This window comes from Cervus elaphus, chromosome 25 (genome assembly GCF_910594005.1).
Source record: "Cervus elaphus chromosome 25, mCerEla1.1, whole genome shotgun sequence".
NCBI classification, from domain to species: Eukaryota; Metazoa; Chordata; class Mammalia; order Artiodactyla; family Cervidae; genus Cervus; species Cervus elaphus.
In genome coordinates this window covers 38,166,927-38,189,964 of record NC_057839.1, presented here as the reverse complement: position 1 = coordinate 38,189,964, position 23,038 = coordinate 38,166,927, and the positions used below count along the sequence as shown (strand labels likewise).

The 23,038-nt window shown below is 43.3% G+C and overlaps 1 protein-coding gene across 1 annotated transcript in view; it reads left to right on the top strand.

Annotated features, from left to right (window-relative positions):
* Window positions 1-23,038, top strand: part of EGFLAM (EGF like, fibronectin type III and laminin G domains) — a 190,843-nt gene that overhangs the window by 99,153 nt on the left and 68,652 nt on the right. Inside the window, exon 7 of the mRNA XM_043887626.1 lies at window positions 1,277-1,443. Within this exon, the coding sequence (XP_043743561.1) occupies window positions 1,277-1,443 (167 nt within the window). The remainder of the gene's footprint in view (window positions 1-1,276; window positions 1,444-23,038) is intronic.

Here is a 23,038-nt window from a genome sequence, read left to right as displayed (position 1 = left end):
AGCCTTGGAGGGGGAACTAAAATTCCTTGACTTTTTTTAATAGCTTAGCTACTATTATTTTATCTTGTTTGACTTTTTTTTTCTTTCTCCATTTTCTCACTTCTCTGATTACATTTATTCTTTGACTAAAATTTTTCTGGGCTTCCCAGGTGGCTCAAGTGGTAAACAATCTGTCTGCCAATGCAGGAAATTTAGGCAGGAGACACAGGTTCGATCCTCGGGTCAGGGAGATCCCCTGGAGGAGGAAATGGCAACCCACTCCAGTATTCTTGTCTGGAAAATTCCATGAACAGAGGAGCATGGTGGGCTACAGTCCATGGAGTTACCAAGAACCAGACACAACTTAGCAATTGAACACACACACAGGGTTTTTATATAGCCAGAAGGCAGGCTGAGAACATTGGGAAGTGGGGGAGTCTTGTACTGGGAAAGTCCCATAGGGTCCTGCTCGGTTACAATGCCAGGCACTGTTGCTGAGGATACAGAGCTCATTTCTCCTTTATGACGGCCCTCTTAAGTCGGTACTTTTATCACCCCATTTTATAGATGAGAAGCTAGAGACTTAAAGAGGCAAAATAGCAGCTAGTGATCAATAGAGGCAGGATTTGAATGGCTCAGTCTAGCTCCAGAATTTGTTCTCTTAACCCCTGTATGTTGTCCCTTAGGTGGAAGCTCTAAGTCAAGGTCTGCACTCTCTGTAGGGTTCTCAGAAGGACGTGTGAACGTTCAGCAAGTTGGCACAGTTGTGCAGTTTTGTGAAGAGTGAGAATGGCTGTGAACAGTGTCTTCTTGGGTTTTCCCATGGCAGTTCACACAACTAGTTGCCCAAAAAATTTATATTTGTTTATTTTGCGAACAGATTGTGAATAGATAGAATCTGTGCTCTCCTGACCCCTGGGAACAGGGACTATGAGGGGAAGGCTTGTTTATGAAACATCTGGCAGGCAGAGTCCTTGAAAATAAACTCCTATGTAGGAATCTTTTCTTCACAGTCAAGGCCATGCAAGGAAAAGCCAGTGATCTTGAAACAGCACTGAACACTGGCCCTAAAAATGATCTGCTTACTTTTATCAGCAAGGACCTGCAAATTTTTACCTGTGATGTCAAATCAAGGTGACTTTTTGGTAGGAAATGTTCACTCACTTTTATAAGTTTTGCTTCCAGTGTTCAAACGCTGTTAGTTTGCATAGCCAGCAAGCTTCCATTTTTTCTGCTATTCCTAAACTACTGTTTCTCATTCTTCTTTTCTTTCTTTTTTTTTTTTAAATCAATAAAGGCCAGATTTCGACAAGAGTTGGACCTCAATCCAAGAGCAGATCCAGATGGATTCCATGGTTATCAAGGGCCTTGATCCTGATACCAACTACCAGTTTGCTGTGAGGGCTGTGAATCTCCATGGTCCCAGCCCTCGAAGTCAGCCCAGCAGCACAATCCGAACTGCCCGTGAGTACCACAGCCCCTCTGAAGGACAGACAGACAGACAGACATAGCTGCCTTGCTGGGCTTGCCTCCCGAGGACCCAATTGACCGAGGTTTCTTAGCTCCCACAGCAGGGCTGCCTGCGGTGGGACTGTCCTCAGCCTTTCATTCTGCGGTTTTCTCAGCCCTTTGGAAGTGCGAGGCACTCAGCAGGGCCAGGCTGCTTCTGTATGCAGGAGGTCAGCAGAAGGCTTATTTTTGTATTATCCTTAGGGAGTTTGAGGTCAGTTTTCTTTCATGAGCACAAAACAGACTACATACCAAGATGATGTGCAGCCTCCCAGCCCCACTCACTTTTCATCTTGTACAAAGATGGGTTTAGCTTTGAATCATAGGAGAAAAAATACTGATCCCAGACCCATCAGGGTTAGTCTTCACCAGGAAATCAAAGATGCCCAAGGAAAATTGGTCACTCTGAAGGATGGTCAGGGAGGATTCAAGCTGGCTAGCAGGCTGATGTGTAGCTGGGGGTCCCGCCAATGGCATAGGCTCCTGAATATCCCAGACCACTCTGGGGGACTGGGGAAGGGTTAGGCCGGTCCATCACATCATCTGGAGAGTCTGTGAAAAGTCAGAGTGTGATTATGGTCTGGGGTTTAAGAAACTCCCACATGATTAAAGAACTGCATTTTGATTGCTTAGTCCACCTTGCCAATCTGGCTTGGAAACCTTTGTCTTTTGGAAGTGGGGGGTACATGTACATAAACCTAGCACCCTATGTCTTGGGGTGATCTCAGAGCTATTGCACTTCTTTTGTCTGAAGACTGTAATCTCTTCAATTTTGCCAGTTAAGTTCTTCTAGCTTTTTGTGTCTAAAGAGCCCTTTTATCATCCCTGGGTCCTCTTTACTCAAGAACGGTGCCCTCCGAAAAGCTGACTTAACACTTTCAGAGGCTTGCCCCTGGCCAGCACAGAGCCCTGTGTTTATTGATTAGCTGATCTGAATAAACTCCTCCCCACTCCCTACACTGCACTTCCTTGCCCACCTGCTGTTTCCAGGGGTGGCGATTTACCAAGTTCCCTAAAGCCCCTGGAATTCTGGCTCTTCTGAAAACAGCTCTTACCTTGACCTTGAATGTGAGGGCTCTTTCAGATTGAATTGTTGGGGGATACGGTGGGGCCACACCCTATACACACACACACACACACAAACACACACCCCTACACACTCAATGACAACAATCACCCAACAATTGTTCTACTGCTCGTCTTTAGAATTTAGAAGCTAAAACTCCCCTCTCTAGAAGAAATGTTAACAATTTTATCTCCAATTGAAGCAGGGCCACCTTCTACTCTTGCTGGATGAGACCTACGCTGTAATCTTTGGTAAAACTTGGTGATGCAAGGCCAAAAATTAGGGCAACAGTAGCTGAGTCAGGCCTCAGGGTCTGCCTGTGCTTGGAGGCAGGTAGTTTGTCTTTTGGTGTTATAACTGAGCAGGCAGTCTGTGCTGCCTGCCCACCCGCCCCTCCCCAGCGTCCAGCTCTTCTGCTTCCGTTTTGTGAGCTGCCCCGTGCTCACTTCTTTCCTTCTATCCCTAGTATCTCCTTCTTCACAGAGACAAGAAAGTAGAAGGATGATCTAGAACAGCTGGCTTCAGGGGAGGGGGCTTGAGTAGGGCATCTCTTGAACTTTTTTTTAAACTGAAACACTAGACTGGTCTTGGAGTTTCTGATAATTATTTCCCCATTGGTGGATGCCAGCTTTGTGAATTAAGCGGGATAAGGTATGTGAAAGTGCTTTACAGATGTATAACATTTTGCAACAATTGGTCTCCCATGTGCAGTAAAATTTTATCATTTCAAAGTAATTGTGTGCAGGGAATGTGGCTGATTCAGTGAAAACTCAACTGTGAAATATTCTTAAATCCAATTTAACTGTTTTTACATAAATATGGTTACTCAAGTCAGAATAACAGAAATGGAATTTATTAAGTGGCCTGTTTCATGATATGTAAGAATGTGCTGTAATTGGTATTTCAGTTGTGATATTTTTGTTGTGATCATTTTTAATGTTTTAGAAAAGCCTGTATTCTGGCACATTCATACTTCTTATTCCGCTGTTTGTCTGGACTATTATTTTACCTCCAGACCCACTATTCCATATATAAAAATGCCTAATTACCAAGTAGCCCTTATTGGAATTACAGTAACCGACTATCAGAGGTACCACTGAGAAAGACTCCTAAGAGCTGACACCATCTGGAGCACTTACCTAGGAAACCCCATTTTAATCCTTGCAAAAATCCTGTGCTTCAGGAATAGCATCCCTTTTTATAGATTTTCAAAAATTGAGTCTTTGAAAGATTGTGTATTTAGCCAAGAATAATAATTGCAAAGGCAGGATTTGAACTTGGGTTTGGCTGACTGCTAAAGCCACTTGTGAGATTCAAATTAAACAAGGTTCTTATTCTTCTAATACAGAGTAGCATAAGAAAGGTAATGTCAGCAATTCAATAAAACACAGGGACAGTCTTTGTAGAGTCTATGGACTAAGAAGTTCTGACAGCGCAGAACAAACCTCTAAGGATTTTTTTTCTTTCAAAACCTGTAAGCCATATTGTACATACCAAAAGGTGAGTAAAACATTCATACAGGTCTGAAATTCTTCTGGTAAGCATGGGTATAGCCCTGGTAGGTAGTTTATAGCTGGCAGCCCTTGTGATTGGTTAGACCCAAGCCAAGAAGCTATTAAACATTTTGAACACCTCTTAAAGGAATCTGTGAGATGAGTATTTCCACATGTTGGGCTTCCCTTTCTCACAGCTCCTGCTTTTCCTCACCTCTAGATCTTTCCTGCATGGACTTTTTCTTGGTCCATGCCCACTTTGCTCCCTGAACAGTGAACCTCAGAATGGACGTTCAAGTTGACTATCAAGGATCAGAAGACCCCATGGGAGCCCTTAGATCCCCACCCCTCTACACCACCACTTGTTGGGTTCCTCTGTCATCCTTTTTATGCCTGCATCCACCACCTTTCCTTAAAAAATATGACACATCACCCCTATTAACTTGCAAAATGTTGACTTTCTCTGGACCTATTAGTGCAGGACCCTGTTAGCGGCTTAGTTGCTCAGCTGGGGTCAGTTGGCAGATCTCGAGGGCTCTGAGCCTGTAGCTCAGAGCCAGGACCAGTGTTTTCCTTCACTGGTGCACACCCTGCACGAAGAAGAGGGAGGGTTTCGATGGCTTCACCAGGGAATTGTGATGTGTGTTCAGCATCCGCACCTTAGCTCCACAACCTTCCAAGTAGAACAGGAAGGAAAAATCCAGGTGTTTTATTGCAGATTCTCTCCTGAGAACTAAATCACTTCAGACCTTGAATGATGAAGATGCCAGCCATATTGAGTCCATGCTCTCAGCAGAGATTTTTCCACACGTCAGCTCCTAATTCTGTTCCTCTAAGGAAATATAGAGAAGATGAAGATCACTATCCCTCACTCTTTACCCCATCCTACTATACCTGTTTTCTTCAAGAAAGAATTACCACCAGCCATTGTAATGTGCCTATGGTTCCATGGCATTCTTTTTTCCCTTGGTTGATCTTATAAATGAGCCAATCAGAACAGGGGGCTCATGGAACCTCACGGACACAGATGCACAAGTGTGACATTGCAACAAGAGATGTAATAAGACTCCACATACCTGGTGGTCACTTATTCCCCGGGATCCAAGCTTACCTTGGATTAAGAAGGATGGGGCAAGTAATAAAGGATATGAACTGTAAACAGTAGAAATGGCAGAAGTCATGTGTTTTCTTTTTTTCCCAATGACAAATGAAACGAAAGTCACTCATGTGTAACCAACTCTAGGATTATATAACCTTCCCTGGGAACAGAACTTGGTCCTACCACACTAAAGCATTTAAATTTCTCGTATCCTATCCTCGTGATATAAGCAGAGAAAGAACCAATAAGTTTTTTGGTGACGCGAAATTGGTATCCTCAGGGCAGTCCCTAGTGAAAGGTGTTCTTCTGTTCCCAGCAAAAGTCGTCTTACTTCGTTCTGCCTTGGGGCTTATGCACCTGCTGTTTTTTATGATTGGAACTCTCTCCCCAATCTTTCCATGTCCCCATGACCACCCTCCCTTTCTTCTTTTAGACCATAGCTCAAATGTCACTTCCCCAGACAAGCTTCTCTAAACCTCTCACCCTGTTTCCTCAGCCCCATTCCCTGCTTCTCTACAATCCTTTCACTGCCCGAACGATGCAATTCTCTGTCTCCTCCTCCAGGATAAGCTCCTTATGGAATTGCAATGGCTTATTCAGTGTCGTGTTCCCAATACCCTGTACAAAGTAGGTTCTCAATCAACATTGACTGAGTATGTGAATGACTGAATTCAACTTCACAAGCCGAGAGCCTGTGACTACTTTGGAGACTGATAGCTTTCTACTGCTGCCATCTGGGAAATTCAAAGGAAGATGTGAGGAGAAAGTTGGTCTAGAGACCCAACAGGCCAAAAATGGGTTTCCCCATTGGCCAGGTTCATAGGGAAAGTCGAGCTCCCAGATTTGCCGTGAGACATAAGTAAGAACAAAGTAGAGTGAGAGAGTGAGGGAAGAAGGAAGGAAGGAGAAGAGGGAAGGAGGAAGAGGGGAAGAAAGGAAGGACAGCAAGGAGGAAAGAAGGGAGAAAGCAAATCTGGAGTTTAAGTTCAAGGCAATGACTCTTTCAAATCAAGTCCTTACTTTACTCCTGTGTTGTTTCTTAATCATTAGAATAAGCTTTAGCATTTCTATGCTAAATTAGAGTAGATTTTCCTTTTGATGCTCATATGTCTAATTGTGGACTCAGATCCTCAGAGATTGTGTAGGGAGGTATGATGGTGTTTGGTCTTTGCCATACTCTTCTCCCCACAATCCATGTTCTTCCAGTTTCAGAAACTTCCTCTTCTGCTGAGCTGAGACAATCCAGCCTGGCCCCAATCAATCAACTTTCTCTAATACTGTAAACCTGATTCCACGGTGTTCCTTGCCTCCCCACCAACCCATCTCACTTTTCCTGTTGCACTGTCCTGCTTACTCAGACATTGCTCTCTGTTCAGTTGTTGCTGGTTGTATATCTGTTTAGGAGGAGCTTTCCTGATAGCTCAGTTGGTAAAGAATCTGCCTGCAATGCAGGAGACCCCGGTTGAATTCCTGGGTCAGGAAGATCTGCTGGAGAAGGGATAGGCTACCCACTCCAGTATTCTTGGGCTTCCCTTGTGGCTCAGCTGGTAAAGAATCCGCCTGTAATGCAGGAGACCTGGATTTGATCCCTGGGTTGGGAAGATCCCCTGTAGAAGTTTATGCCCTTTTGTCATGCAAGTGTCTTCTGGATTTTGCCTAGTTTTGCTCTGAGATTAGAACCTTTGTAATTGCCTGACTTTCTTTCCAGAGACCAGCTTGGCATGCTGGGGCTCCTGGGTACATGTTCTCATACATGTAGCCACAAAATAGATGTCCATTATCCCCAGTCACTAGAAGGGCTTGTGTTTGATGGCAGTGCCCTGCATTGACCATAGTCGTGAGTAGCGAGGAAGCCAGTAGAGACAGAGGCTGTGGCACCTCTAGGGGTGGGAGGAACATTCAGGAAGGGACTGGACGTGTCTTTTTCCACAATTCCCTGACTTATCATCCATTACCCTCTGGCAGCTTTCACACAACCTTTGGTCAGTGTCTATGAAAAGTTCTCACCAACCTTTCAAAGCTCCTCACTGCCCACAAACACTCTACCTTTGCACAGAGCAGGATCTCGCAGCCGTGGCTGTGTCTGAGGGCCAGGGGAACTGTCTTTCATTACCTCATTGTGAGACTTTCTTGGAAAGTCATTTAATCTCCCTGGGCCTCAGTGTCCATATCTCTAAAAATGGGTACAGTAATGTCTGAGGCAGGTAATATTTTCTAATTCTCAAGATTATTTTGAGAAGATATATGTGAAACAGACATTGTGACATCGGCCCACTTTTTTCAAACTGAAGGTGAGGTTGATCCTCATTTCCTCTATGCATAGGTACTGAAGAATGGTGACCTAGGCGACCACCAGCTGGTATGTGGCTGTTTCTTTATGACTCTGTGTCCTGAGCTGTTCTCCTAGGACCCGAAGTCACTGAATCTTCAAGCTTTCCTTCTGCAGCTTCTTCACTGTCAGCCTTGTTCTAGGTTAGATTTTGGCTTAAGGAAATCTTATGGCTGGTATGATCTCTCTAGGAATCACCCTTATTGCTGATATGGAGTGAGTTTTAGTGGTCTGGTGAGGTCAAACCAGCAAGATTTACTCGCAAAATGTGACACAAAGTAAGCAAATTCTATTGAAAAAATTTTGCCAGTAGACTTGCTTGACATAGGGTTGCCACAAACCTTCAATTTGTAAAAAACACATTATCTGTGGAGTACAATAAAGTGAAGCACAATAAAGTAAGATGTGCCTGTAGACTGTATATTTGGTCAAGTGGGACATTTTCAGGGATATGAAAGTTATCTTAAGTTTGGGGTTGCTGATGGAGAAACCCTGGCAGAATTGGCTTCATCATGGGCCTAGAAATTTATTTCAACAATCATGTGTTTTAGAAAAACAGGTGGCTGTCCAGATTTGGCCTATGGGATGTAGTTTGCTGATCTCTGTAGTACAGTGCCGGGGTTTTCCCCCAAAATTTTAGGAGATTCTCCAGGAAGTTTAAGAAATCCTCTATTTTGTAGCAATTTTGTGAAAATTGCAATGGATTAATTAGTGCATACTAAGGGAATTATCCCCTTGATAGAAATTCCTGTGACTTAATTTTCACATGAGTGTTCTGAGATAAAGAAGAGACCTGAAGAGCCTGTAACCTAACTGTGTTTGGGCAGGTTTGCAGTGTTGTCAACAGAGGGGGTAGGGGGAGAGGGAGAGAAAAAAGAGGCTTCACTTGGCATTACTCCAGAATCTTGGGACAGGCCTATATATTGGTGAGCTTCACGGATTTGTAAACCTTTAGAATATAAGATGAAAAAGCGAACAGGAGGGGGAAGAAATCGTTTGTTTCCCTCCTCACCTAGACAGATCTGCATGTTAAATGTGCAGTTTGTGCATAAACATAATTTCAGGTGTGATTTTACACTTAGGTGCCCTTTGAGGTAATTGCTCCATTGATCTGCTAATGCCGCAATGCCTGTGAAGCTGAGCCATACTCATTTGTGCAACTTTATTGGTTCTAAAGGGAATGATTCACTTTGTGCTTAAATACCTGCTACCTATTAATTGCTCTTCGGAGGCCTTTCTACATCCTACATTACCATCCATTTACTTATAATCGGTGCACCGATGTTTTACCCCCTCTGGCTAGAGCCGGAAGAAAGACTAAAACAAATGATAAGAAAACATAATTTTCCGAAGAATTGGCACTTACGGTGCTCTAGTTTCAGCTGTAGCATCTCTTTGATCAGTCAGCTAGTGTTTCTCAACCACACCGTGAACAACCATATACTACTTATTCCACTCTGGCTCAGTGGATTTTGAAACATTAATATGTTGACGTGAGTAACACACAGATGTTCTTAGCTATTTTTCCTTTTGTTTCCTGCTATTTCCTTATTATCCATTTTGTTCTCTTTCCTTTATATTCATCATTTCATAGTTCATCTTTTCTGCTCTTGGGAGCACTCCTTGCTCTCACACAATTCTTCATAGGGATTGTTTCTTTGTATTTAAACCTCTGAATCACTTAGCTGTTTTGATGAGCCAGGAGGGCTGCATCCGTGGTTAGGCACAGAGAAGGGAGTGGAAGAAATCAGCTCACCACAGTGACAGACGTGTGGGAGGGACACAATTCCCACTGGCTGAGTTTGATGGAGCTTGTCTGATTCTGCCACCAAACAGGAAACAGAGAGGTGCAAATAAGAAGGAACCTAGGGAGAAGGATGACTTTTCTAATGATCTCAGGTGTCTCCCGCCTCCCAGCAGGAAACAGAGGCTGTGCGTGCTCAGTTGCTAAGTCGTGTCTGACTCTTTGCTTCTCCGTGGACTGTAGCCCACCAGGCTCTTCTGTCTGTGGGATTATCCACACAAGAATTCTGAAATGGGTTGCTGTTTCATCCTCCAGGGGATGTTCCCAACCCAGGGATCAAATCTGCATCTCCTATAGCTCCTGCATTGGCAGGCAGATTCTTTACCACTGAGCCACCTGGGAAGCCCAACAGAGGCTATGTAATTGGGTAATTTGAAGTGAGCTTAGTGAAGGGACTGTGCAAAAGTTTGAGTAGATGTAAGGAAACCAAGAGGGGGCAATTACCAGCTTCCAGAGATAGACAGGGAGGTCAAGTGTTGTGACTCTCACACATGTGTCCCATGACAACCTCCTTGGGAGGAAGTTGGAGAACAAATACTCTGACTCTTTTCCTCTCTCCTTCACTCCCCTGCTAGTGTCTCTGCATAGGCAGATACAGCAGGAAGTCACAGGTCTGCCTCCCAGGACCCAGAGCAGAGAGAGGCAGATTAGAGAGGGGACTCTTTCACAAGAAGTAATATTATCATCTCATTTAATAAGAGAATGGTACCTTTTACATGGATTGCAAAAATATGGCTTATTTTTGGTCTTTCACTCAGCACAGATCTTACCTCATTCTTCTTTGCCTATGTAGCTTTGTTGACTGAGAAAAAATGCACATGGGAGTTGTGAGTTAAGTTTTATTTGGGTGCAACACGAGGACTATAGCCCAGGAGACAGTATTTAAAATAGCTCTGAGAAACTGCCCCAAAGAGGTAGGGAATATGTGATTTTGGTGAAGGGAGAGTACATGCAATCAAGCGCACTTTTTTTTTTCTTTTTTTGCAGAAGGTTGCTGCTAGTCACAAGGAGTAGATGCTACCACGAAAGATTTTAGTGCTTTTGTAGACACGAAAAGATACAAGAACTGGGCTCATAAAATCTTCTGAAATTATCTATCTGAAGGCCTCGTCTGCCCTTTTTTCCCAGAGCACAGAGTGTTTCATTCCTGATTTCCACCCTGAACTCTTTTCAGGGGATGATGGGGGTCAGCAGAGGCCATGATTCATAATTTAATCCTTTAGAGGTAGATGGCCAGTGCCGATTTGTACTAATAGCTGGTGGTTTATTTCCTTGAACACAGGAGATAATGAGGTTTCACAGCCAATATTCATTTACCGAGGGTTTGTAAACTCATAGAGCTGGAAAGCACTGCCTCCACATTCAGCACCTGAGGGAATGGAAGCCCAGAGCCCTGTCATGGTCACTTGGTGACAGACAGTGGGCAAGATCCCAGGCTGGTGAATACCTTGTTTTCAACTTGATTCTTAATGTCCATGGGATTCCGATTTTCTAAAGAATATTGGCTTCTCAAGTTATTTTATGATATACCCACTTACTCTTTCAAACATATGTTTCATGCCCACTATGTGCGAGGCACTGTTTCAGATGCTGGGGATTCAGCAGTGAACAAAATCGACAAAAGGAATCCCCATGCTCACGGACCTTACATTATATTCAGGGCAGGCAGAAGGTGAAGAGATAACATTAAAAATGTAGATAGCGTGTCAGATGGTGAAAGAGCTGCGGAGAAAAATGAAACAGGGAAGCCTGTGTACAGTCAGAATAAGCCTCCTGAGAAGGTGACATTTGAGTAAGAAGGAATGGGTGAACTTTCTGGATAGATCGATGTGTGGCCATTGATCTATCTATTGTCTATCCATCCACCTGGAGGGAGAGCTCGAAGGTAAATGCTAAAGCCCTAATGCAGCATCATCCTGGAGTGTTCATGGAAGGGCAGGGATGCCAGTGTGTCTGGGTTAGGGGGTTGTGAGGGTGAAGAGTGGAAGGAGATGAGGTCAGAGAGAAAGGGAAGTCACAGTTGGTGGAGGCTGATTAGGACCTTAGTGGAGGCCATTGGACTTTGAGTTTTCTTGGAAAGAAAGACTGGGAGACTGGGAGAGTTGGAGGGCAGGATGGACTTGACCAGAGGGGCAAAAAGACCTTACTTAGGTTTCAGCAAAATCGCTCTCATATATGAGAAAGAAGGACTATAGACAGGCAAGGATAAGAGCAGTGGGATCATTAAGGAGACCATTGCAGTAATCCCAAAGCGAGATAGCTTTTTTATTGTCTCTAAATAATAAAAGTAATCCATACTTATGATTAGAAAAAAATATGAGCAATATATGAAAAAGTGAAAAATCAAGATGAAAATGTTCTCTAGTCTTAGCATCCAGACATAGCCATTATTAACATTTTGGTCCATAATCATCCAGAATTTTAAAAAACCCAACATGAGATCACAGTGCATATACTGTGTAACAAAAAATTATTCTGTTACACAGAAAAGTGCAACAAAATACTGTGAAAGTGTTAGTCGCTCAGTCGTGTCTGACTCTTTGCAACCCCATGGGTTGTACCTACCAGGCTCCTCTGTCCACGGAATTCTCCAGGCAGGAATACTGCAGCGGATTGCCATTCTCTTCTCCAGGGAATCTTCCTGACCCAGGATCGAACCAGGGTCTTCTGCACTGTAGGCAGATTCTTTACCATCTGAGCCACCACTCAGTCAGTCAGTTCAGTTGCTCAGTCCAGTCTGACTCTTTGCGACCCCATGAACCACAGCACGCCAGGCCTCCCTGTCCATCACCAACTCCCGGAGTTCACCCAAACTCATGTCCATTGAGTCAGTGATGCCATCCAACCATCTCATCCTCTGTCATCCCCTTCTCCTGCTGCCCTCAATCTTTCCCAACATCAGGTTTTTTTCGAACAAGTCAGCTCTTTGCATCAGGTGGCCAAAGTATTGGAGTTTCAGCTTTAGCGTCAGTCCTTCCAATGAACATCCAGGACTGATCTCCTTTAGGATGGACTGGTTGGATCTCCTTGCAGTCCAAAGGACTCTTAAGAGTCTTCTCCAACACCACAGTTCAAAAGCATCAGGGAAGCCCCAGATACTGTATACATCTTATACATCTTTAAATATAAGTAAGTATAGATCTACATCATTAATTTTAGTGACCACAGTATATATTATTGTAAAACTCTACCACATTTATTTAACTAATTCCTTATTGATGGACTTTTACATTGCTTCACTATAATATATAAGACTAGGCCCCTTGATGGTTCTCTTACTTATCTTTTGGCTTGTCCAAGTCTGTGTCACCCCTTGGATATCTCTTTGAAGGAGGGTAGGTCAGGACTGTTAATCATCTCTCCTTATGTTTATCAATGGATAGACCAATATGTGCAGTCAGTTCATAATATGGATGGCATTTGAAGTCCAACTTTCTTCCTGCTATTCTAACCATTATTAATTAGATGTTTTGATACATAGTATCCATGGGGCTTCCCTTGTAGCTCAGTCAGTAAAGAAACTGCCAGCAATACAGGAGACTGGGGTTCAATTTGGGTTGCAAAGATCCCTTGGAGAAAGAGATGGCAACCCACTCCAGTATTCTTGCCTGGAGAATCCCATGGACAGAGGAGTCTGGGGGGGCTACAGTCCATGGGGTCGCAAGAGTTGGATATGACTTAGTGACTAAACCACCACCATCCATACTAAAGCATGGTGTTCATACACAATTTGGGGACAAAAATCTTAACAAAAATCACCTGCTATGAGGATGTAACTACTTTTGAAGTTTAGGTCTCACACGAGAGGTTTTGGTGATTCCAGCTCCTCCTTCCCACTTGCATGGAGGGTCGTTAGTGTTGCCAACTAAATCGAACCATAAATCTAACCTTACTATCTACCATATTTTCAAATGTAAGTGTATGTCCCCTATGGCCCAGTGAGATGTTTTTCCCAGCATTAATTTTGATCCCATGGTTATGGAGGAATTCCAAAAACCCATAGATTCTGAGGATCACAAACATTAGGGAATGACCAACAATTGCTTCTCAGGAGGATGAGTGAAGACCAATCCCCAGGTGGCAGTAGTTCACAAGTCACCCAGCAGATGGCGATAGTTCACAGACTTTCAGAGCCTGAGAGCCCTCTAGCCTCATCAGTTTGAAGTCTCTTGAGGTGACTGAGATGAGGACGAAGCAGAGAGGTTCCATAAGTTGCTTCAGATGATTGACTTCTTCCATGGTTAACTAGTTCCACTGAAATGAGAGAAGGCAGCTAATTTTAGCTTTTAACTGTAATGGAAAGAAAAGTCTGCAAGCAGAAAGTGAAGTCTCTTCTGTAATCTGAGACTTTGATAATATCTTATAATCAATGCCAAGCCCTAATGATAAAACAAACTGATTCAATAAATTTATCTCTAAAATAAAGTGAAATAAAGGGCTGTGAAATTCAGAGAGAATTAGAAGAATGAAAAATGGAAGAGTGCAAGATAAGAAAAACTACAAACAACTGGAAGTTAAGTTGGATTTTTCTTGATTGTTTTCGCATCAGACATCACCACTGGTCATTCCCTACATTAATCTGGAGACTGTTTTGGTGATGTTCAAGAAAGTAAAGAGTTTCGTTTCTGAATCTACAGTGATTATGTCTCTTGCTTAAACATTCATTTGGCAATTCATTTTTTAAAAATGTGTATTAGGTCTTAGCAGTAAGTAAGATACATGCCCTCGTGGATCTTACATGTGTGAGAATAAGTCCCTGTAAGGAAGTAGAGAATGAAGTAAATAATTATTCTATTAGCCCACATGAATATTGGGCTTCCCTTGTAGCTCAGTTGTTAAAGACTCTGCCTGCAATGCAGGAGACCTGGGTTCGATCCCTGAGTTGGGGAGATCTACTGGAGAAGTAAGTGGCAACCCATTCCAGTATTCTTGCCTGGAGAATCCCATGGACAAAGGAGACTGGCAGGCTACAGTCCATGGGGTCGCAAGAGTCAGACATGATTTAGAGACTAAATCACCACCACTCCGTGAATAATATATCTTTAATGCTATGTATTAAGAGGAAAAGAGAGGGTTTAAAAGGTCATGGAGGGTGCAGGAGCTACTGTTTGAGATAGGCGACCAAGGAAGGTGTCTCTTCAAGAGAGATTTGAGCAGAGTCCTTCCTTGTGGAAGGAGCAGCAGGTGCAAAGGGCCTGGGGTGAGAGCAGGCTTGGGATGTTCTACAAGCAGTAAGGAAGACAGTAAGTAAGACGAATGATAGGGAAGTGAAGTCAGAAATGTAGTCAGAGGCCATGACTCTGATAGAGGTCAGAGATCAGAGGTCAGATCATGTATAATCTTGTTCTGATGAGGACTTAGGGTTTTATTCTAAGTTAGATGCAAAGATCTCAAAGTGTTTTGAGCAACAGAATGTTGGTCTGATCCACATTTTAAATGCGATCACTATGGCTACAGTGTGTGGAAATCAGCAGGGAGGAAGGGAGATGAATAGAGAGACAGTATATTGCTCGAAGGAGAATATATATGAAAAGGAAAGAGAATCAAATCCAAATCATGGAATTTGGGGGACCCACAGGTTGTTTAAGGACCCAGCCAAGTTCCACAATTTTCTGATAAGGAACTATCACCAGATCATATGACTAGTTCTAGGTCACTGTTAGTTGCCAGGAAAGTTAGATTCACGGCACTTTCTGTCCAGCGCTCCTGGCGTTTCCCTCCCTCCCCTCTGTGCAGAGACCCCTCTTGCATGCATGATCAGGCCTTTCCAGGTAAGAGCAGTGCCACTTCTTACCATCTGACACTTCATTTCTCACCCATCTCCTGGGGATTCGTAGCTCCTTTTTAGAGCTGAGAGACTTTTGTTTCCATGATCCCAAGTGGGGACCTTCCACATGAATTTCCTGAGATGCTTCCTCCGTTGCAAGACTTTATGTCTTTCAGCCGGAAGTTCTAGGATTCCTTCTCTTGGTGCTTCCAGGAGCACCTTCTGATTATGAACAGGTACTGAGTCCTGCTGCCCACCCGCCTCGTGAAAACCCTGTGTTTAGACTGATAGCGTCTGTGCAGTCAGACAGTGGTCTAGAGGGACCTGATTGTAAACCTGATGGAGATTGGGAATCTTTGGGGACCAGTGTTTCCAGATCTTCTGTTACAATAGGCTCCTACAGGATCTTTGTTTTAGATCTTTTCTCGTGCATTTCTTAAAGCTGCCTGAACGCTCAGCTTTATCTTGGGCACCATAGACTATGGTTTTCGCTGAGGGAGATTGTGTCCCTTACGGGACACTAGGCAGACTCTGGAGACATTTTTGACTGACTGCGCTGGGGAAAGGTGCTCCTGTCACCTTGGAGAGAGAGGCTGGGGATGCTGCTAAACACTCTACAATGCACAGAAACCCACCCGCAAAACACACACACACACACACACACACACACCCACCAAAAAGTGATTCAGCCCAAATTATCAGTGGTGCTGAGGCTGAGAAATCCTATTACAAGTCAAAAATAAAATGAGAAAATCTAAGCCTTGCTCAAAATAAAATGGCTGATTTAGAAAATTAACTGACGATCAGAAAATCAACTTGAGTGAAGAATTTTTCTCAAACTTTTTTGGATGGCAGCCCACAGTAAGAATATACAATTCTCACAGCAGCCCAGAGCACACAAATATATCTCGAAATATGTGTGTGTGCGTGCAAATGCCTCACAGAGCAGTACTCATGGATGCTAAATTCAGAGCTTTGTGTGTTTCATTTGGTTCCATTTTTGAAAACTGTGGTCAGGTCCCAGTGAGTTATTTTTACTCTCTGCTAATGGGTTTAAAATGTGCAGCTTGAATAATACTGAATCAGATATATAAGGAAATTGAATACAGGTTCATATAAACAACATATCAGCCCTTTAAGGCACAGAGTGAGGGTGGATTCTGTATCAAAGTCACCAAAAAGGATCAGCCCTTAATTCCACAAATATTTTTGCCCCATCCTTGTCAAGGAGAGTTGAGCCAAGCCTTCCCTTCCAAGGTTCAGGATCCAGTCCAGGGAACAGACACGTGGCGGGCAGCATTCAGAGGGGCCTCTGCCGCACGGGGAGGGGAGTGGTTCGTTTTGTGGATCTGGGCGCTGGGAGGTGGGCTGGCAAAGATGCCACGGTGATGTGTTGTTGGGCATGGCTGGGAAGAGTTGAGTAGGATTTCCCCAAAGAGGATGGGAAACAGGAGAATCCAGGCAAAAGGATTTCTGGGTTGAGTGATGAGGGAGATCTTCAGGGGTGCACAGGAGCCCAAGAGATAGAGGGCGCAGAGTGAGAAAGCAGGAATCCCCTGCAGTCTGTGACTGCATGCGTACTCAGTCGTGTCTGACTCTTTGCCACCCCGTGGACTGTAGCCCTCCAGACTCCTCTGCCCATGGGATTCTCCAGGCAAGAGTACTGGAGTGGGTTCCCATTTCCTCTTCCAGGAGACCTAACCCGAGTCTCTGGCATCTTCTGCATTGCAAGCGGATTCTTTACCCCTGAACCACCTGGGGCTAATGTAAAAGCATCTCCATTGACTGTTACTTTCCTGATCCTCACTTGTTTACAGGATCAAGGCCACACCCCTTAGCCCAACATCCAACATCTTCCATGGTCTAGCCCCACCAGCCTGTCTACCTTGTTGCCCCCTTGGCCTCATAGCATGAGGCCTCCACCCTGGCCAGTGGGTCCTAGCTCCACTCACTGTCCCCAGGAGGCTGCCCGCTCTGTGGTGGTGGTGATTTAGTCACTAAGTCATCTCTGACTCTTGCGATTCTGTGGACTGTAGCTTGCCAGGCTCCCCTGTCCATGGGATTCTCCAGGCAAGAATACTGGAGTGGGTTGCCATTTCCTTCTCCAGGGGATCTTCCTGACCCAGGAATCGAACCCGGGTCTCCTGCATTGCAAGCAGATGGTTTACCAACTGAGCTACGAGGGAAGCATGCTCTGTCCCTTTCTCTTATTCCCTTGCTCAGCAGATTCTAGATGGTATTTTCTCAGGGTGTAGGTTTCAAATCCCTGCAGAAATTCTTCCCTTAGAAAGCGACTCATGGTGAGCCCACTGGATAATTCCATTTAGACAGTGGATTCTCGGCGTTGGCATGTCATGATCTTCTCTCTGGTGGAGAGAGGTTTGTGAGGCTTCAATGCTTGGAGACCCTCAGTGGCACCCCTGGTTCCTCCTGTATTCTCTGTCTTGATTTAATCAATATGCCACAATATCTATTTGAAAACCAGACCAGATGATTCTTGTTTCCATTCATTCTGAAAAGGTTTCTTGGGCACACCTAATCTCATGTCTCAGAGAGAGGCTGGCTTGCGCCCGCCACAGATTCTCTATGGAGTTTTCAATGAATTGTTGGGTAGGATTAGGGGGTTGGATTGAAGGCCAAAACCAGCCTCCTTTCCCTGATTTAAGGCTGGCTTTTATGACAGTATTTACAAGCAGGAGTTGTTTTCATCGTGATGGGACACTAATGGGCCCTCCCTAGCTCAGTCATCACCAACCGTCTCTTCCACAATGTGGCTGTCTTCTGGGGCCATGCAAGCTTTGGGGATGTGAGTTTGCTCAAGATGGTTGAATGTCTTTTTCGTGTGCTTTTCCTTCCAGTTTCATTGAGATACAATTGATATAACACACTGTAAAAGCTGAAGGTATACAGTAGAATGATTTAGCACAAATACTTCATGAAAAGATGATCACAGTAAGTTTAGTGAACATCCGTCCTCTCATATAGGTATAAAATTTAAAGAAATAGGACAATTTTTTCTTGTGATGAGAACTCATGATTTACCCTCTGAACAGCTTTCATATATGATATATAGAGTGTTAATTATATTTCTGATGCTTACATTATATCCCTGGTCCGTATTTATGCTTTAACTGGAAGTTTGTACCCCTTGACTACCTTCATCTCGTTTTCCCTCCTGCAGTCCCCATCTCTGGTAACCACAAATCTGACGCCTTTTTGTGTGAGTTTGTTTTTCTTTGCTTTGGAAGTAGAATTGACTCATGACACTATGTGTGTTCCTGATACGATACCCAACATAGTGATTTCTGTACATTTCAAAATGAACACCAGTTATGATATGTCCCTGTGGAAAGATGTTACATGCCTTAGAGGTTATTATGTGAAGTGAAATAAGTAAGACGGGAAGATGGATACTGTATGATGTCATTTATATGTGGACTGTAAAAAGCAAAAACAAGTGAACAAACATCACAAAGCAGAAACAGAGTTTTGTGTAGACACAAAGAACATATAGGTGATTGTCAGAGGGGAGGGCACAGGTGGGGAGGAAAGAAGTGAGTAAGACCAGTGAAGAAGAGGTACCAGCTTCTATTTGCAAAACAGACGAGTCACAGGTGTGAAATGGACAGCAAACGTATTTTTAAGTCATTTCTATTTCACCTATGTACAAAGGTTGTTTGAGAAAATTTATACACACACACACTCACACATATTAATTAAAAAGAAATACAATGATCAGAAACCAAATAGGTGACACAGTTCTTATGAGATGAGATAGTTAAGTCCTGGATGTCACTAAACTCTGAGTTTCCTATTAGCAAAGATGAGAAAGAAACCAAGTTCTGAGAGAACTCTCCATGTGTGACCAAAGGATGCAAACCAATATTCCAGTGAAAATAATGTTTTTTTTCTGGATACAATTGCAGGAAGAAATTACCAAAGGAATCATTATATAAGGAATATTGAGCAATTGTAATGAATACTGACTATAATAGGAAAAGGAGTACATCAAGGCTGTATATTGTCACCCTGCTTATTTAACTTATATGCAGAGTACATCATGAGAAACACTGGGCTGGAGGAAGCACAAGCTGGAATCAAGATTGCCAGGACAAATATCAATAACCTCAGATATGCAGATGACACCACCTTTATGGCAGAAAGTGAAGAAGAACTAAAGAGCCTCTTGATGAAAGTGAAAGAGAGTGAAAAAGTTGGCTTAAAACTCAACATTCAGAAAACTAAGATCATGGCATCTGGTCCCATCACTTCATGGCAAATAGATGGGGAAACAGTGTCAGACTTTATTTTTTGGACTCCAAAATCACTGCAGATGGTGACTGCAGCCATGAAATTAAAAGACGCTTACTCCTTGGAAGGAAAGTTATGACCAACCTAGAGAGCATATTAAAAAGCAGAGACATCACTTTGCCAACAAAGGTCCATCTAGTCAAGGCTATGGTTTTTCCAGTGGCCATGTATGGATGTGAGAGTTGGACTATAAAGAAAGCTGAGTGCCAGAGAATTGATGCTTTTGAACTGTGGTATTGGAGAAGACTCTTGAGAGTCTCTTGGACTGCAAGGAGATCCAACCAGTCCATCCTAAAGGAGATCAGTCCTGGATGTTCATTGGAAGGACTAATGCTGAAGCTGAAACTCCAATACTTTGGCCACCTCATGCGAAGAGCTGACTGGTTCAAAAAGACCCTGATGCTGGGAAAGATTGAGGGCAGGAGAAGAAGGGGATGACAGAGGATGAGATGGTTGGATGGCATCACCGACTCAATGGACATGAGTTTGGGTAAACTCTGGGAGTTGGTGATGGACAGGGAGGCCTGGCGTGCTGTAGTTCATGGGGTCGCAAAGAGTCAGACACGACTGAGCGACTGAACTGAACTGACTATAACAGTGGTTTGAATTGTGGTTTTATAGTGAGAAAAAAACTTTTTTGCATGACTCATCTCAGTCTCTCTCTTCTGCCTCCTGATTCTAAGTGCAAGATCTGAACCAAGCCCTGTCTGATGCTAAGCCAAATTTGAGATTGCTACCTGCACCCCACCTCATCTCCCCACCCCAGTCTCTCCCACACAATCCATTTTTCACTCTCAGCTTTTTAGATCATTCCCATCAGCATGCAAACATATATTCCATACTCACAGAAAAGACTTCCTGAACTCCACAGCCCCTTCACCTACTGTCTCATTTCTCTGCTTTCCTTCAGCCTAGAGTTATTGAAGCATCTACATTTACTGTTCCTACTTTTTTCCAGCCTCCCATTAACTCAGTTCACTTCAATCTGCTTCCAGTCCCACCACTCATGTGAAGAGCACCAAGGACTCCATATTTCCAAGTATAAATTCACCCCATGAACATAGAACATGCCATTAAACTTGTTAAAATAATGTTTTAATGATAATGAATGTTTTTATACATCTGACTATTTTCTTAGGACAAATTGCCAGTAGTATTATAGAATAACAAAATCAGATAACTCAAACACTTGATGAAAGTGAAATTGGTAGCCACTCAGTCATATCTGATTCTTTGTGACCCCACAAACTGTATAGCCCACCAGGCGCTTCTGTCCTTAGGAATTCCCAGGGCAAGAATACTGGAGTGGGTTGCCGCTTCCTTCTCCAAAGAATCTTCCCGACCCAGGAATCAAACCCCAGTCTCCCACATAGGAGGCAGATTCTTTGCTGTTTGAACCACCAGCGAAGCGAAAACATTTGATATATATCTTGCAGAAAGAGAAGAGCTCTCACTTTTTAAGCCCTGTTATCCTCCTAATGCTATGGACAATGGTCTTCTGTTATTAATAGTCAGTTGAGAATTACTGCTAAACTCCCAGTGAAAATGAATGATTAGACACTTAGAACATTGCCACATACCAGATTAAAGCTGGTCTTTCAACAGACATTTTATTTTCCATTTATCATGTGCAGAGCACCCTGCGAGAAGATTTGGCTCTTACAGAAAACATTCATTCACTCACTCTCTTATCTAAATGATATGATTCTGCTGTATATGTAACCTTGCCAGACACTATTGCAGCTGTTTAGAAATCTTTTGCTTGCCTATCTAAATTGTACACTGCCCACTCCACCTCAGGTCCTGCATAGCCCCGCAGAATGTTGTCAGTAAATTAATATTCATTATTCTCTGAAGTTACAAAGGTTCCACACTTGAAATTTTCAGCACACCATGATGAAAACGTGGCCTGAGGTTATATTGCTGTGTTCACAGCCACCTCTCGCATCATGCTTTGCCTATGTATCTCTGCCATCAGCAGGTAGTAGAGAAGCAGGTCCCTAACACCTTGGTTTCTGGCCTTAGCTTTCCACAGCCCCATTATCTTTAGAAAAGGAGACTCCAGGGGAGAAGGATACAGTGGGTTGTGCTTGGTTGACTGGTTTATGTTCTTCAAAAGAGAACTCACCACAGGGGTTATGCAATTGGTGCCTCCTCTGTGTGTGCCGGCATAAAGATAAAGGAGTCGGGGAAGCTTTGAGGTGAGGGCTCTCGAGGTCGTCTGATGCCTGGCATGCCATTCTTGGGCTGTAGTCAAATAAGAGTTTCATGAAGCATGATGAATGGAAAAGAACAAACAAATGTGCCTATGGCTGGTTCTTTAGAGCCACTGTCTCCCAACCATCCCACCCCTACCACTATAGAATTGTACCCAGGGATTACTTTCATTCAGGTGGAAAGATAAGAACCAGAAGGACTGTTTGTGGGACAGGGCGGAGTGAAGAAAACCATTCAGCTTTCTTGCAGACCTTCTGAGTCCCTGTGTAACCAAGGCTGATGTTGGGGTTTTGAGGATGCTCAACGATTCACACTTCCTCTCTTTGTCCATTTTCTGAACCAGTTGAGAAATAATAAACTCAGAAGATACAGAATTGAATACCTTCCATAATTATGGTAAAGGCTGGATCAGAGAACATTGTTTACTCTTAAGGCACAAGCTCCCTTTTGCCCAGTCCAGCCTATGGAACCCACCTGAGGGAAAGTTTGGACTTGCAGAGAGGTCACTTTTAATATCTACCCAGGTCACTGCTTTCTGCTTGTTGAGGCAGAGAGGGAAGGTGAGGGGGGGACCCATTTGCCCCCAATTCCTTCTCGCCTCCCAGGTCCTTTGATAGGTTAGCTTCACTCAGTTTGGAAATATGGGCCAAATACTTCTACTCAGCATCTGTCTCTGCCTCTGTAGGGAGGTGAAAGGTTGGCCAAGCATCCAACAGTATTTCAGGAAACGCTTCTCATGACTGCAGCTTCAGGAGTGGAGAATGAGTGTTCCTTTCTCATCCTTCATAAGAGTGATTAGGAAAAGGGTCCCAAATACAACCTGGTTCTTATGAATGAAGATGACCTCTGATAAATGATAGCTCACATCATCTAGGAGGCTTATAATATTGAACAAAGTTACAATCCCCAAGGTGTGTAACTTCTGTGCTGAGCTAACTCCTTTTTTCTTTTTTATCCACATAAGTGAAATTCCCTAGTTGTTTCTTTTTCAAACATCTCTTGGAGTAACATATGCCTGTAATATGTCTAAATCAGAAGTGTAAACTTTAGGGTCACAGAATGTTAGTGCCAGCAGGTCATCAAATCCAATCCAATTCCTTATTTTATTAGAAAACATGAGACCCAAGGAGATTAAATGACTCATTCAAGGTCACACAATCACTTATGTCAGTCTCTCTCCCAATTATTGGTTTCCATGACTAGGGTATTTCCAACTATATCATGTTGATACATCAGAGAAAACCTGTATAACCTCTATAAAAACAAGCACATAGGTTTTTAAAAAATAAGTTATCCCTTAATATAGAAATGTCTTTTGTTTATCAATTTTCCTCATGCAATAACCCTTAAACTTGTTTTGTATTCAGTCAATGATTTGACTATTCTCATTCTAAATAAATGGCTCTTTTTTTTAATGTTCTCTTTTCCTAATTAACAAAGTGCCAAGTGGAGAGAGATAAGTTA